Source organism: Heptranchias perlo, chromosome 13 (genome assembly GCF_035084215.1).
Source record: "Heptranchias perlo isolate sHepPer1 chromosome 13, sHepPer1.hap1, whole genome shotgun sequence".
In the NCBI taxonomy this organism is placed as follows: Eukaryota; Metazoa; Chordata; class Chondrichthyes; order Hexanchiformes; family Hexanchidae; genus Heptranchias; species Heptranchias perlo.
The window spans coordinates 746,743-763,989 of NC_090337.1; the positions used below are offsets into that span (position 1 = coordinate 746,743).

At 47.2% G+C, this 17,247-nt stretch overlaps 1 protein-coding gene across 5 annotated transcripts in view; it reads right to left on the reverse strand.

Moving 5' to 3' along the window:
* The window catches only part of masp1 (MBL associated serine protease 1), a 409,480-nt gene that overhangs the window by 196,340 nt on the left and 195,893 nt on the right, over positions 1-17,247 (reverse strand). For all 5 annotated transcript variants that reach the window (XR_010965392.1, XM_067994819.1, XM_067994820.1 and 2 more), the window contains exons 7-8: positions 14,235-14,353; positions 155-233 (exon numbers count right to left, since the gene is read on the reverse strand). Coding sequence is in view for 4 of the 5 variants with exons in the window: in XM_067994819.1 (XP_067850920.1) it covers positions 155-233; positions 14,235-14,353 (198 nt within the window). In the remaining variant the exon portion in view is untranslated. The remainder of the gene's footprint in view (positions 1-154; positions 234-14,234; positions 14,354-17,247) is intronic.

Sequence of the window (17,247 nt, forward strand, 5' to 3'; positions counted from 1 at the left end):
CCATTCATTTTTATGAAAAAATTATCATCATTGAAAATAAAAATCTGACTGCCCTGAGAATAGGTCAGACATGAAAGATTCACTATTGTTGCTTTGGATCTTGAAGGCCCTGTTTTAAGGTGTTTACGGTAACACCCAGGTTCTGATTTCTTACCTTTACAGGTCGGAATGCTGCTGCTCCACGTTCCGGATTTCAGGCATTCGATCTGATAGGCTTCTACCTCATCACCGCCCTGAAAAACCACCCAACATTATATCAAACAATGGCTGTAGGGAAAAGCTTTAAATGCTTCCGTTTGTTAAATGCTTGAATCAGGAGCAGAGAGGAGCAGCCTCCATCTCTGGCCCGTGCTCAGTCAGTCAGCCTCCATCTCTGGCCCGTGCTCAGTCAGTCAGCCTCCATCTCTGGCCCGTGCTCAGTCAGTCAGCCTCCATCTCTGGCCCGTGCTCAGTCAGTCAGCCTCCATCTCTGGCCCGTCCCTTGTCACTTTACTGAGACAAATGGCCGAGTTATGATTTAGCCCTTCCGTACGTACATCGACGGCATCAGTGGTGTCAGTAAGGGCTCTAAACACCTAGTTTTTATCGCAGTGGACGCCCACTGCCCCTTGAAGACCCAGGAGTGGCCCTTGCGATCAGGACCATGTCTCCATATCTTACACCCACACCCCCTTCAATCTCTCCAGGACAGAACTAGTTAAGACCAAGGGTGAGAAATGGTTGGGAGTGAAAGGTAAGCTGCTTTATTCCACAGACAGGACAACGAATAAGATGAGAGTGACTCAGTACAATTGATGCTATTTCTGTTCATTGTCACAAAAGAACAAGAACAGGTGATCACTTAAAGTGAATCACCCCATCCAGCTTAGAAGGAACAATCTCTCTCCAGCCTGTCTGAGCACCCAGGACCCCAGACTCTCCCCACACACCCAGGACCCCAGACTCTCCCCACACACCCAGGACCCCAGACTCTCCCCACACACCCAGGACCCCAGACTCTCCCCACACACCCAGGACCCCAGACTCTCCCCACACACCCAGGACCCCAGACTCTCCCCACATACCCAGGACCCCGGAGTAGTTAGGATCTGGAATTCGCTGCCTGAAAGGGCGGTGGAAGCAGATTCAATCATGTCTTTCAAAAAGGAATTGGATAAATACTTGAAGGGAAAAAATTAGCAGATCTCCGGGGAAAGAGCAGGGCAGTGGGACGAACTGGATTGCTCTTAAAAAGAGCCGGCACGGGCTGGATGGGCCGAATGTCCTCCTTCTGTGCTGTAACCATTCTATGATTCTACGCAACAGAGTGAGGAAACTTTCCTCCTGTCTGTCTCAGCTAGATTTGCAGCCGAGTCCGAGAGTTGAATGTGTTTGTAAAGCAGTTCCCTAAAGTCAATGTTATTTCAATAAAAATGTCACCTCAGATAAACAGGAAGAAGCTGTGAACCATTCTGAGACGTGAAATGTTCCAATGCTATAGAATCAGGCAGGTGCCCATTCGAACCCCACCTCCAGCACCCGGTCCGTAGCCCTGCAGCTTAAAGCACTTTAGGTGCAGGTCCAGGTACTTTTTAAAAGAGTTGAGGGTCCCTGCCTCTACCACCAATTCGGGCAGTGAATTCCATACACCCACCACCCTCTGGGTACAGAAGTTTTTCCTCATGTCCCCTCTAATCCTTCCGCCAATCAGCTTAAATCTATGTCCTCTAGTTCTTGAACTCTCCGCTAGGGGAAACAGGTACTTCCTGTCTACTCTATCTGGGCCCCTCATAATTTTGTACACCTCAATCAAGTCTCCCCTCAGCCTCCTCTGCTCCAAGGAAAACAACCCCAGCCTATCCAATCTCTCCTCGTAGCTGCAATTTTCAAGCCCTGGCAACATTCTTGTAAATCTTCTCTGCACTCTCTCCAGAGCAATTACGTCCTTCCTGTAATGTGGTGACCAGAACTGCGCACAATACTCCAGCTGTGGCCTTACCAGCGTTTTATACAGTTCCATCATTACATCCTTGCTTTTGTATTCTATACCTCGGCTAATAACAGAGAGCATTCCGTATGCCTTCTTCACAACCTTATCTAACTGTACTGGCACCTTCAGGGACCTGTGCACATGCACTCCAAGGTCTCTCACTTCCTCTACCCCTCTCAATATATTCCCGTTTACTGTGTATTCCCTTTTACTGTTTGCCCTCCCTAAGTGCATTACCTCACACTTCTCCGGGTTGAACTCCATTTGCCACTTTTCCGCCCACTCCACCAACCCATTGATATCTTCTTGGAGTCTACAGCTATCCTCTTCACTATCAACTACACGGCCAATTTTTGTGTTGTCTGCAAATTTGCCAATCATGCCCCATACGTTCAAGTCCAAATCATTAATATATACCACAAACAGCAAGGGACCCAACTCTGAGCCCTGTGGCACACCACTGGAAACGGATTTCCATTCGCAAAGGCATCCATCAACTTTTACCCTTTGTTTCCTGTAACTGAGCAAATTTTGGATCCAATTCGTCACATTTCCCTGTATCCCATGGGCTTTTACCTTTCTGACCAGTCTGCCATGTGGGACCTTGTCAAATGCCTTACTAAAATCCATGTCGACAACATCCACTGCACTACCCTCATCAATCCTCCTTGTCACTTCCTCAAAGAATTCAATCAGATTTGTAAGGCATGACCTTCCCTGAACAAATCCATGCTGACTATCCCTGATTAAACCATGCCTTTCCAAGTGACAGTTTATCCTATCTCTCAGTATTGATTCTAATAGTTTGCCCACCACCGAGGTAAGACTGACCGGTCTATAATTGTTCGGCCTTTCCCTCGTACCCTTTTTAAACAATGGTACTACGTTTGCAGTCTTCCAGTCCTCCGGTACTTCCCCTGTATCTAGTGAGGATTGGAAAATGATCCTCAGAGCATCCGCTATTTCCTCCCTGGCTTCCTTCAATAGCCTGGGAAACAATCCATCCGGCCCTGGTGACTTATCAACTTTCAAGGATTCCAGTCCCTCTAGTACTTCCTCTCTCGTTATGTTTACCTTATCCAATATTTCACACCTCTCCTCTTTAACTACTACGTCCGAATCATCCCTTTCCTTTGTGAATACGGAGACGAAATATTCATTTAAAACCCTACCCACATCCTCTGCTTCTACACACAAGTTACCCTTATCATCCCTGATAGGTCCCACCTTTTCCTTAACTATCCTCTTGTTCTTAATGTACTGATAAAACATCTTTGGGTTTTCTTTAATCTTACTAGCTAATATTTTTTCATGCCCTCTCTTTGCTTTCCTTATTTCCTTTTTTACGTCATCCCTGTACTTTCTATACTCCTCTAGGCTTCCAGAGGCTCCTCTCGGCCTCGACTCCTGGAAGGAGGCCAGATCAGAAGGAGGAACTACTTCCTAAAGTGCCCAGAATTGAACACAATACTCCAGCTGAGGCCCAACCAATGATTTGTAAAGGTTTAGCATAACTTCCTTGTTTTTGTATTCAATGCCCCTATTTACAAAGACAAGTATCCCATACACTTTCTTATCCGCCTTATCAACTTGCCCTGCCACCTTCAAAGATTTGTGAATTTGCACCCCCAGGTCCCTCTGCTCTTGCACCCCCTCAAAATAGCACCATTGAGATTATACTGTGCCTCCATGTTGTTCCCCCCAAAGTGCATCACTTTACACCTCTCTGCATTAAATTTCCTCTGCCATGTGTCTGCCCATTTCACCAGTCTGTCTAAGTCCTCCTGAAGTCTGCTTCTATCCTCCTCACTATGATGCCAATTTTGTATAATTCGCAAACTTTGAAATAGTATTCCCTATACCCAAGAAAGGTCATTTATGCATAACAAGAAAAGCAATGGTCCTAATACTGACCCCTGGGTGACCCCACTGCATCCTTCTCTCCAATCAGAAAAACATCCGTTCACCACTACTCTCTGCCTCCTATCCCTTAGCCAATTACGTCCCCAAGTTACCACTGTCCCTTTAATTCCACGTGTTTCTGTTTTCCAAATAAATCTGTTATGTGTCAATTGATCAAATGCCTTTTGAAAGTCCATATACACAACATCTACTGCACTACCCTCATCAACCCTCTCTGTTACTTCAACAAAGAACTCACTCAGGTTAGTCAGACATAATTTGCTTTTAACAAATCCGTGCTGGCTGTCCCTTATTAACCCAAGCTTCTCCAAGTGAGAATTAATTTTGTTTTTGACAATTGTCTCTAATAGTTTTCCCACCACTGACATTAGACGGACTGGCCTGTAGTTACCAGGTTTAACCCTCTCCCCTTTTTTGAACAGGGGTGTAACATTTGCAATCCTCCAGTCCTCCGGCACCATCCCCATATCCGAGCAGGATTGAAAGATTGTGGTCAGAGCTTCTGCTAGCTCCACCCTTGCTTCCCTCAGCAACCTCGGATGCATCCCATCCGGACCGGGTCACCTGGTAATTTGGAGTGATGCCGACCTGTTCAGCACCTCCTTTCTATCTATTTTTATCCTATCCAATATCTCTACTCCCCCTCCCCCCTCCTCGACTGCGACATTAATTTCATCTTCTTGTGTGAAGACAGATGTGAAATCCTCATTCAGTGCCTCAGCCGAGCCCTCTGCCTCCACAAGAAGATTTCTGTTTTTTGTCCCTAATCGGCTCCACCATTCCTTTAACGACCCTTTTACTTTTCATATGTTTATAAAATATTTTTGGGTTCACTTTTTATGTTACCCACCAATCATTTATCATATTCTTTTTTTTATTCGTTAATGGGATGTGGGGGTCACTGGCGAGGCCGGCATTTATTGCCCATCCCTAATTGCCCTTGAGAAGGTGGTGGTGAGCCGCCTTCTTGAACCGCTGCAGTCCGTGTGGTGAAGGTTCTCCCACAGTGCTGTTAGGAAGGGAGTTCCAGGATTTTGACCCAGCGACGATGAAGGAACGGCGATATATTTCCAAGTCGTGATGGTGTGTGACTTGGAGGGGAACGTGCAGGTGGTGTTGTTCCCATGTACCTGCTGCTCTTGTCCTTCTAGGTGGTAGAGGTCGCGGGTTTGGGAGGTGCTGTCGAAGAAGCCTTGGCGAGTTGCTGCAGTGCATCCTGTGGATGGTGCACACTGCAGCTACTGTGCACCGGTGGTGAAGGGAGTGAATGTTTAGGGAGGTGGATGGGGTGCCAATCAAGCGGGCTGCTTTGTCGTGGATGGTGTCGAGCTTCTTGGGTGTTGTTGGAGCTGCACTCATCCAGGCAAGTGGAGAGTATTCCATCACACTCCTGACTTGTGCCTTGTAGATGGTGGAAAGGCTTTGGGGAATCAGGGGGTGAGTCACTCGCCGCAGAATACCCAGCCTCTGACCTGCTCTTGTGTCCACAGTATTTATGTGGCTGGTCCAGTTAAGTTTCTGGTCAATGGTGACCCCCAGGATGTTGATGGAGGTGGATTTGGCGATGGTAATGCCGTTGAATGTCAAGGGGAGGTGGTTAGACTCTCTCTTGTTGGAGATGGTCATTGCCTGGCACTTGTCTGGCGCGAATGTTACTTGCCACTTATGAGCCCAAGCCTGGATGTTGTCCAAGTCTTGCTGCATGCAGGCATTATCTGAGGGGTTGCGAATGGAACTGAACACTGTGCAATCATCAGCGAACATCCCCATTTCTGACCTTATGATGGAGGGAAGGTCATTGATGAAGCAGCTGAAGATGGTTGGGCATAGGACACTGCCCTGAAGAACTCCTGCAGCAATGTCCTGGGGCTGAGATGATTGGCCTCCAACAATCACTACCATCTTCCTTTGTGTTCGGTATGACTCCAGCCACCGGAGAGTTTTTCCCCGATTCCCACTGACTTCAATTTTACTAGAGCTCCTTGGTGCCACACTCGGTCAAATGCTGCCTTGATGTCAAGGGCAGTCACTCTCACCTCACCTCGGGAATTCAGCTCTTTTGTCCATGTTTGGACCAATGCTGTAATGAGGTCTGGAGCCGAGTGGTCCTGGCGGAACCCAAACTGAGCATCGGTGAGCAGGTTATTGGTGAGTAAGTGCCGCTTGATAGCACTGTCGACGACACCTTCCATCACTTTGCTGATGATTGAGAGTAGACTGATGGGGCGGTAATTGGCCGGATTGGATTTGTCCTGCTTTTTGTGGACAGGACATACCTGGGCAATTTTCCTCATTGTCGGGTAGATGCCAGTGTTGTAGCTGTACTGGAACAGCTTGGCTAGAGGCGCAGCTAGTTCTGGAGCACAAGTCTTCAGCACTGAAGCCGGGATGTTGTCGGGGCCCATAGCCTTTGCTGTATCCAGTGCACTCAGCCGTTTCTTGATATCACGCGGAGTGAATCGAATTGGCTGAAGACTGGCTTCTGTGATGGTGGGGATATCGGGAGGAGGCCGAGATGGATCATCCACTCGGCACTTCTGGCTGAAGATGGTTGCAAAGCTTCAGCCTTGTCTTTTGCACTCACGTGCTGGACTCCGTCATCATTGAGGATGGAGATGTTTACAGAGCCTCCTCCTCCCGTTAGTTGTTTAATTGTCCACCACGATTCATGACTGGATGTGGCAGGACTGCAGAGCTTTGATCTGATCCATTGGTTGTGGAATCACTTAGCTCTGTCTATAGCATGTTGCTTCCGCTGTTTAGGGTGCATGTCGTCCTGAGTTGCAGCAATGAAACACACTGCACTTGACCCACTTCATTCCCCAGAACTCGATCCAGCACTGCTTCCTTCCTCGTTGGGCTGGAAACACACTGATTACGAAATTTCAATTGTACATTCCAATGCTCTCCTGGTCGGCATCCCATCTTCCATCCTCTATAAACTTGAGCTCATCCAAAACCCTGCTGCCCGTGTGCTAATTCGCACCAAGTCCCGTTCATCCATCACCCCCCGTGCTCACTGACCTACATTGGCTCCTGGTCCAGGAATGCCTCGATTTTAAAATTCTCATCCTTGTTTTCAAATCCCTCCATGGCCCTCGCCCCTCCCTATCTCTGTAACCTCCTCCAGCCCTACAACCCTCCGGGATCTCTGCGCTCCTCCAATTCTGGTCTCTTGTGCATCCCCGATTTTAATTGCTCCACCATTGGCGGCCGTGCCTTCAGCTGCCTCGGCCCTAAGCTCTGGAATTCCCTCCCTAAACCCCTCGGCCTCTCTCTCCTCCTTCAAGACTCTCCTTAAAACCCACCTCTTTGACCAAGCTTTTGGTCACCTGACCTAATATCTCCTTATGTGGCTCGGTGATAAATTTTGTTTGATAATCGCTCCTGTGAAGCATCTTGGGACGTTTTACTATGTTAAAGGCGCTATATAAATGCAGGTTGGTGCTGTTCTTGTTGTATACATTTTCGGAATCCTTCATCCTCCTGGTCCTCTGCTCTGTCTTTTTCCCCAGTCTATTAAACACCCAGTAATCTGACTGCTCCTGTCCTGTTCCCTAACTTTAACCAAATAGATTTAGTCTTTGAACTCTCTAGTATATCGTCCCACTGTCGATATATTATCCTTGATCAATACTGTGCCACCCCATTCCGTCCTTGCTTTTCTCATTCCCTGTCCCTGCTGAATACATTGTCGCCAGGAATATTTTGTTCCCATTGCTGTTTAAGCCAGGTCTCCGTTACAGCCTCGATATCATAACCCCATGTGGCAATTTGTGCCTGTAGCTCATTAAACTTTAGTTGTAACACTCCTCGCATTCCCACACTCGCATTAACACACTCGCATTCCCACACTCGCATTCCCACACTCGCATTCCCACACTCGCATTCCCACACTCGCATTAACACACTCGCATTCCTACACTCGCATTCCCACACTCGCATTCCCACACTCGCATTCCCACACTCGCATTAACACACTCGCATTCCCACACTCGCATTCCCACACTCGCATTAACACACTCGCATTCCCACACCAAACTGGTCGGCTTTGCTCTTTTCCTCCAACGAGCTCCTGCTCTTTCGACACTATTCTTTATTCTGTTGCTCTTCATCTGCTCGTTTTCTGTGCACCTTCTCTCTCTCTCTCTCTCTCCTCTCTGCTGCTCCATCCTGGTTCCCCTCCCCCACCAAATTAGTTTAAACCCTCCCCCACAGCACGAGTTAATGTTCCTGCGAGAACATTAGTCCCAGCCTGGAGGAGGCCGCCACCGTTTGTACTGCCAATTGGTTCACAAAAATCTCCTGTCTCTTTTTTCCACTGAAGTTTAAAACTCTTTGTCCATGTTTTGATTTCACTGGAAACACCGACGGCAGCAAAACTTCTGTAACTCAGTCACGATCTTCGTGCACCCTGATTGGAGGATTTAATTGCCTCAGTGATGGTGCAGAACTGCATAAAGATCTCAGAGGGAAGTGTGCAACACTTTGCTCAATTCACAAGAGCTCGATGTTATTATCGGTGACTCTGGCTGTGATTAGACAACGCTCTCAGCAATAATCCCCTCAAATTACTGCACATTTCCCCAAGGAAACACTTGGGTGATTTGAAATGCGCAAACATGAGACAGGAGAAGGTACAAGACCGAAAAATGTGCACTCGATCCCAGAGACGGGTCATTTGCATATTATGGGTTGCTACCCGTGCCAATAGTGGCCCTGCGGGGGTCACTGGTGGGGAGCAGGGGTCACTGGTGGGGAGCAGGGGTCACTGGTGGGGAGCAGGGGTCACTGGTGGGGAGCAGGGGTTACAGGAGGTGTGCAGGGGTCACTGGAGGGGAGCAGGGGTCACTGGTGGAGAGCAGGAGTTACAGGAGGTATGCAGGGGTCACTGGTGGAGAGCAGGGGTCACTGGAGGGCAGCAGGGGTCACTGGAGGGGAGCAGGGGTCACTGGTGGGGAGCAGGGGTTACAGGAGGTGTGCAGGGGTCACTGGTGGGGAGCAGGGGTCACTGGAGGGGAGCAGGGGTCACTGGAGGGGAGCAGGGGTCACTGGTGGGGAGCAGGGGTTACAGGAGGTGTGCAGGGGTCACTGGAGGGGAGCAGGGGTCACTGGTGGAGAGCAGGAGTTACAGGAGGGGAGAAGGGGTCACTGGAGGGGAGCAGGGGTCACTGGTGGGGAGCAGGGGTTACAGGAGGTGTGCAGGGGTCACTGGAGGGGATCAGGGGTCACTGGTGGAGAGCAGGGGTCACTGGAGGGGAGAAGGGGTCACTGGTGGGGAGCAGGGGTCACTGGTGGGGAGCAGGGGTCACTGGTGGGGAGCAGGGGTCACTGGTGGGGAGCTTGCCTCTCCGAAGGGCCTATTCTTGCCAAAGTTGCAAAGCTTGGCAAATGTCCGTTGATTTGCTCCCTAGGTGGGAAGCCCAAATTCCCACGGGATCGATCATCGTTTCAATTCCGTGTGAAATCCACATGTGGCCCAGAATGTCCCAAATTTCTGCTTTCTGCAGGCATCGCATCACAGTGACTGCATCTTGGGTGGGATTTCCAGCAGCAACATTCACCGATTCCATCCCTCTCCCTGCCCATTGCCTTCAGTCCCTGCCACAAACTCCGTTCCCCATCCACCGACTCCATCCCTCTCCCCATCCACCGACTCCATCCCTCTCCCCATCCACCGACTCCATCCCTCTCCCCATCCACCGACTCCATCCCTCTCCCCATCCACCGACTCCATCCCTCTCCCCATCCACCGACTCCATCCCTCTCCCCGGCCACCGACTCCATCCCTCTCCCCATCCACCGACTCCATCCCTCTCCCCGGCCACCGACTCCATCCCTCTCCCCATCCACCGACTCCATCCCTCTCCCCGGCCACCGAGTCCATCCCTCTCCCCAAACACCGACTCCATCCCTCTCCCCGGCCACCGACTCCATCCCTCTCCCCGGCCACCGACTCCATCCCTCTCCCCGGCCACCGACTCCATCCCTCTCCCCATCCACCGACTCCATCCCTCTCCCCATCCACCGACTCCATCCCTCTCCCCATCCACCGACTCCATCCCTCTCCCCATCCACCGACTCCATCCCTCTCCCCATCCACCGACTCCATCCCTCTCCCCGGCCACCGACTCCATCCCTCTCCCCATCCACCGACTCCATCCCTCTCCCCATCCACCGACTCCATCCCTCTCCCCATCCACCGACTCCATCCCTCTCCCCATCCACCGACTCCATCCCTCTCCCCGGCCACCGACTCCATCCCTCTCCCCATCCACCGACTCCATCCCTCTCCCCGGCCACCGACTCCATCCCTCTCCCCATCCACCGACCCCATCCCTCTCCCCGGCCACTGTCTGAGGCTGAACCAGACCGTTCACAACCTTGGCCTCCTATTTGACCCTGAGAGGAGCTTCTGACCCCATATCCTCTCCATCACCAAGACCGCCTACTTCCACCTCCGTAACATCGCCCGTCTCCATCCCTGCCTCAGCTCATCTGCTGCTGAGACCCTCATTCATGGCTCTGTTACCTCTGGACTCGAATATTCCAATGCTCTCCTGCCCGGTCTCCCATCTTCCACCCTCCATAAACTTCAGCTCATCCCAAGCTCAAGTTGGTGCCCCGTATCCTAACTCGCACCAAGTCCCGTTCACCCATCACCCCCTGTGCTCACTGACCGACATTGGCTCCCGGTCCGGGAACGCCTCGATTTAAAAATTCTCATCCTTGTTATCAAATCCCTCCATGGCCTCGCCTCTCCCTATCTCTGTAACCTCCTCCAGCCCTACAACGCTCCGAGATAGGAACATAGGAACAGGAGTAGGCCATTCAGCCCCTCGTGCCTGCTCCGCCATTTGATAAGTCTATGGCTGATCTGTGATCTAACTCCATATACCTGCCTTTGGCCCATATCCCTTAATACCTTTGATTGCCAAAATCTATCTCAGATTTAAATTTAGCAATTGAGCTAGTATCAATTGCCGTTTGCGGAAGAGAGTTCCAAACTTCTACCACCCTTTGTGTGTAGAAATGTTTTCTAATCTCGCTCCTGAAAGGTCTGCTCTAATTTTTAGACTGTGCCCCCTACTCCTAAAATCCCCAACCAGCAGAAATAGTTTCTCTCTATCCACCCTATCTGTTCCCCTTAATATCTGATAAACTTCGATTAGATCAGATCACCCCTTAACCTTCGAAACTCCAGAGAATACAACCCCAATTTGTGTAATCTCTCCTCGTAACTTAACCCTTGAAGTCCGGGTATCATTCTAGTAAACCTACGCTGCAGTCCCTCCAAGGCCAATATGTCCTTCCGAAGGTGCGGTGCCCAGAACTACTCACAGTACTCCAGGTGCGGTCTAACTAGGGTTTTGTATAGCTGCAGCATAACTCCTGCCCCCTTGTACTCTAGTCCTCTGGATATAAAGGCCAGCATTCCATTAGCCTTATTGATTATTTTCTGCACCTGTTCATGACACTTCAATGATCTCTGTATCTGAACCCCTAAGTCCCTTTGGACATCCACTGTTTTTAACTTTTTACCATTTAGAAAGTACCCTGTTCTATCCTTTTTTGATCCAAAGTGGATGAACTCACATTTGTCGACATTGAATTCCATTTGCCACAGTTTTGCCCATTCACCTAATCTATCAATATCCCTTTGTAATTTTATGTTTTCATCTACACTGCTTACAATGCCACCAATCTTTGTGTCATCGGCAAACTTAGATATGAGACTTTCTATGCCTTCATCTAAGTCGTTAATAAATATTGTGAATAATTGAGGCCCCAAGACAGATCCCTGCGGGACTCCACTAGTCACATCCTGCCAATGTGAGTACCTACCCATTATCCCTACTCTCTGTCGCCTTTCGCTCAGCCAACTTCCTAACCAAGTCCGTACTTTTCCCTCGATTCCATGGGCTTCTATCTTAGCTAACAGTCTCTTATGTGGGACTTTATCAAAAGCCTTCTGGAAGTCCATATAAATAACATCCATTGACATTCCCCTGTCCACTACTTTAGTCACCTCTTCAAAAAATTCAATCAGGTTTGTCAGGCACGACCTACCTTTCACAAATCCATGCTGGCTCTCTCTGATTAACTGAAAATTCTCGAGGTGTTCAGTCACCCTATCCTTAATTACAGACTCCAGCATTTTCCCCACAACAGATGTTAGGCTAACTGGTCTATAATTCCCCAGTTTCCCTCTCCCTCCTTTCTTAAAAAGCAGAGTGACATGTGCAATTTTCCAATCCAGAGGGACAGTTCCTGAATCTAAAGAACTTTGAAAGATTATAGTTAGGGCATCCGCAATGTGCTCACCTACTTCCTTTAAAACCCTGGGATGGAAACCATCTGGTCCTGGGGATTTGTCACTCTTTAGTGCTATTATTTTCTTCATTACTGTTGCTTTACTTATGTTAATTTTATTGAGTCCCTGTCCCCGATTCAATATTAGTTTTCTTGGGATTTCCGGCATGTTATCCTCTTTTTCTGCTGTAAATACTGACGCAAAGTAATTGTTCAACATGTCCGCCATTGTCAATGACAATATCCCCACTCTCAGTTTTTAAGGGGCCAACACTGCTCCTGACCACCCTCTTTTTCCTAATATAACTATAAAAGTTCTTCGTATTGGTTTTGATATCCCTTGCAAGTTTCTTTTTATACTCTCTTTTTGTAGCTCTTACTATCTGTTTTGTGACCCTTTGTTGATCTTTGTATCTTTCCCATTCGCCAGGATCTGTGCCATTTTTTGCCTTTTTGTATGCCCTTTCCTTCTGTCTTATACTGTCCCTTACCTCTTTAGTTGTCCATGGCTGTTTTTTTTGGCAAGTAGAGTTCTTGCCCCTCAGGGGTATAAACCGATTCTGTATCACGTTAAATGTTTCTTTAAACATTTCCCACTGATCATCAGTCATTTTACCCATTAACAGATTTGCCCAGTTTACTGTGGACAGTCTCTGTCTCATCCCATTGAAGTCGGCCTTACCCAAGTCTAGAATCTTAGCAGCTGACTCACTTTTTTCCCTTTCAAACACTACCTTGAACTCGATCATGTTATGATCACTATTGGATAGATGTTCACACACAGTTAAGCTGTTAACTAAATCTGGTTCATTACTCATTACTAAATCTAGTATGGCTTGCCCCCTTGTTGCCTCTAGGACATACTGCTGTAGAAAACTATCCCGGACACACTCAAGAAATTCACCACCTTTCTGACAGTTGCTAGTCTGCTTTTCCCAATCTATGTGAAGGTTAAAGTCCCCCATTAAGACCACTATGCCTTTGTTACATGCTTGTCTAATCTCCGCATTTGTACAATCTAGCACTTCAGAGCTGCTGCCAGGGCTCCTATATACAACTCCCACTATAGTCTTAGATCCTTTCCTATTTCTCAATTCAACCCATAAGGTCTCTGTTGGCTGCTTACCTCTCGTTATATCCTCCTTTATCATTGAAGTGATTTCATCTCTAATCACTAAGGCTACTCCTCCCCCTCTTCCATTTTCCCTGTCTCTCCTGTAGACCTTATAACCCGGTATATTTAATTCCCAATCCTGACCATCCTGCAGCCATGTCTCAGTAATAGCTATCATGTCATACCCTCCAATTTGAATTTGAACCTGTAGTTCATTTAATTTATTCCTTATACTCTGTGCATTTGTATATAGAACTCTTAGTTGGGCCACACACCCTAGCCTGACCTTCAGCTTTGCACTCTGCACTCCTCCAATTCTGGCCTCTTGCGCATCCCTGATTCCCATCACTCCATCATTGGTGGCCGTGCCTTCAGCTGCCTCGGCCCTAAGCTCTGGAATTCCCTCCCTAAACCTCTCTCCCTCTCTCTCCTCCTTTAAGATGCTCCTTAAAACCTAACTTTGACCGAGCTTTTGGTCACCTGTCCTAATAACTCATTAGTTGGCTTGGGGTCAAATTTTGTTTGATAATCGCTCCTGTGAAGCACCTTGGGATGTTTTACTACATTAAGGACGATGTATATATGCAAGGTTTTTATTGTTGTTGTGGGATTTTGAGCGGGAGCCTGGGAATCTCCAGACATTGCCCCAAACTGACAACAGGCTGGGGGAGGGGTGTTGGGGGGGGTGCGGAGGAATTTAAAGTGGCAGTTTCCATGGGAAGAGACTGAGTGGAGATACCGGAACTTGTAGCTGGAGGCCCAGTGTCAGCAAAAACATTTCATCAATATTCAATATTTTTAATTATGCTTTTTAATATATAAAACTTGCAAGAATGAAGCAATAATACCGCTGGCTGATATACGGAAACAATGCTAAAATGATTTCAGAACAACAGGGATTCTTATATAAAATACCTTCACAAATTTATATCCAGTGTTGCATCTGATCTGGACTTGATCTTTGAATGAATACTTCTCCTGGACTGGTTCGATTCTGCCATTAACTGGTGGCTTTACAACTGGGCAAGGATTTCCTGTACAAACACAAAGATACATTAACACATAAACTGTGAGACTCTTTCCTCCTCTCCTATCCTGGGATTCTCCCCTCTCCTATCCCAAGATTCCTCTCTCCTATCCCAGGATTCTCTCTCCTATCCCGGGATTCTCTCCTCTCCTATCCCAGGATTCTCCCCTCTCCTATCCCAGGATTCTCTCCTCTCCTATCCCAGGATTCTCTCCTCTCCTATCCCAGGATTCTCTCCTCTCCTATCCCAGGATTCTCCCCTCTCCTATCCCAGGATTCTCTCCTCTCCTATCCCAGGATTCTCTCCTCTCCTATCCCAGGATTCTCTCCTCTCCTATCCCAGGATTCTCCCCTCTCCTATCCCAAGGCTCTCCTCTCCTAGAATCATAGAAAGGTTACAGCACAGAAGGAGGCCATTAGGCCCATCGAGCCCAAGCTGGATGTCCTATCTCTGGATGCTCTCCGATGGGGTATTACTAATTTACCTTCGGTGTAATGAAAATGCCGCTGTCTGAACTGACTCTGAATTAGGACAGGTGAGACAATTGTGCTGGAGCCTCCTCTCCCTTTGCTGCAGGGTCAGTTTAGGCACTGAATCTAGATTCAGGCTGTATTCACATGGTAAGTGTAGTGTTGGTGCCGAGGGATTTTGCTACCATTATAATGTTTTCTGTAAACTGGGCTGACACCGGCTAAGATCAGGATCGTAACTACTACAAATTCATTTCATAATTGGATCTTATCGTTAACCAAAAGAGACTCTACATTGGTTGCATTTGAACTCTTTCCCCGCAGTGAACTGCCGACCTTTGACCCAGTCACCATCCACATCTATCTTTGCAACACCAGCAAAAAGCTTTTTAAAGAAAATGGGTAATGAATTTATAGGACAGGAGGAGGCCATTTCAGTGCCAGATCTCTGAAAAACCTATTGATTTTGGTCCATTCTCCTTTCCTAAATACACTTTACATTTTTCTTTTTCAAATATTTCTCCATTTCTCTTTTAGAAGTGAAATGATTGTTTTAAGTTTTTTAATTCAGCTGCATTTTTCACATATTAAAAAACTAACTTGTCATTTTTCTTATAATTGCCAAGAACCTGAGATTTTAAAGAGAATGTCGTCATGATTCTCAAGGTATTTCCTCAAGTACGGGATCAACAGATAGTTTGGAAAAGAGTCCACTATACAAAAATCAGAGACGGACTCTGGGTGGAGTGGGACTGATGGGCCCAATGATACAATAATCAGAGACGGACTCTAGGTGGAGTGGGACTGATGGGCCCAATGATACAAAAATCAGAGACGGACTCTAGGTGGAGTGGGACTGATGGGCCCAATGATACAATAATCAGAGACGGACTCTAGGTGGAGTGGGACTGATGGGCCCAATGATACAATAATCAGAGACGGACTCTGGGTGGAGTGGGACTGATGGGCCCAATGATACAAAAATCAGAGACGGACTCTGGGTGGAGTGGGACTGATGGGCCCAATGATACAATAATCAGAGACGGACTCTGGGTGGAGTGGGACTGACGGGCCCAATGATACAATAATCAGAGACGGACTCTAGGTGGAGTGGGACTGATGGGCCCAATGATACAATAATCAGAGACGGACTCTGGGTGGAGTGGGACTGATGGGCCCAATGATACAATAATCAGAGACGGACTCTAGGTGGAGTGGGACTGACGGGCCCAATGATACAATAATCAGAGACGGACTCTGGGTGGAGTGGGACTGATGGGCCAATGATACAATAATCAGAGACTGGATCTTGATAGAGCTGATAGAGGGTCTGAATGTTTTTTTCTTGCTTTGGATATTCTTAGAATTTTTCTTTTTGTATTTTCAAAAGGTAAAATAGACAACATCAGTGGCCAAATTTACCTAATCAAAAAGGGAATTTAATCAAAGTCACCAGAGGTTAGTATCATAACAGCAAACTATCAATACAAACAACATTATCATCATCATAATTATCATCATCATCATAATTATCATCATCATAATTATCATAATTATCATCATCATAATTATCATAATTATCATCATCATAATTATTATCATCATCATCAACATCACCAATTTCATCATCATCATCACCATCATCAACATCATAATTATCATCATCATCATCAACATCACCAATATCATCATCATCACCATCATCATCATCACCATCATCATCATCAACATCATCATCATAATTATCATCAACATCATCACCATAATTATCATCATCACCATCATCATCATCAACATCACCAATATCAACATCAGCGTCATTAACATTATCGACTTCATCAGCATCAACATTATCATCAGTAATGCGCAAAAAGCTACTAAATAAGGTTGAGTCCTGTGGGAAATGGGTAAACAGATTATGGGTTGGATAAGATACTGGTTGATTCCTCGTAGACAGAAGGTAGTGGTGATTCTGCATGGGGATCGATTACTAATGGAGTTTTTACAGTGTGTACAAGACTTCATGTAAGAAGCACAAGAGAGGAATCACTGCTGGATCTAGTAATGGGAAATGAACCAGAGCAGATAAGAGAAGTAAGCGTGGGGGACATCTAGGCAATAGTGATCATAACATAATAAAGTTTGAGATAATGGCCCAGAAGTTGCTGGAAAAATAATGGCGAATTAACGGCTATCGCCATTATTAGGTTGTAAAAAATCCAGCAATTTGGGTTGAAGGGATAGGCCAGGAGTTCGATTCTCCACAAACTGATGGACAATTTGTGCTGCCCCACCGTGAGCCTCTCCACTGTAATTCATTGCGTGTCATGAAATTACTGGATTTATGGTGTTAGTGCGAATTAATCTCGCCGCAGCCATTTAGGGCTGGAAATTCATGTTGTAAGGACTTTGTTAATTATGTGTGATTTA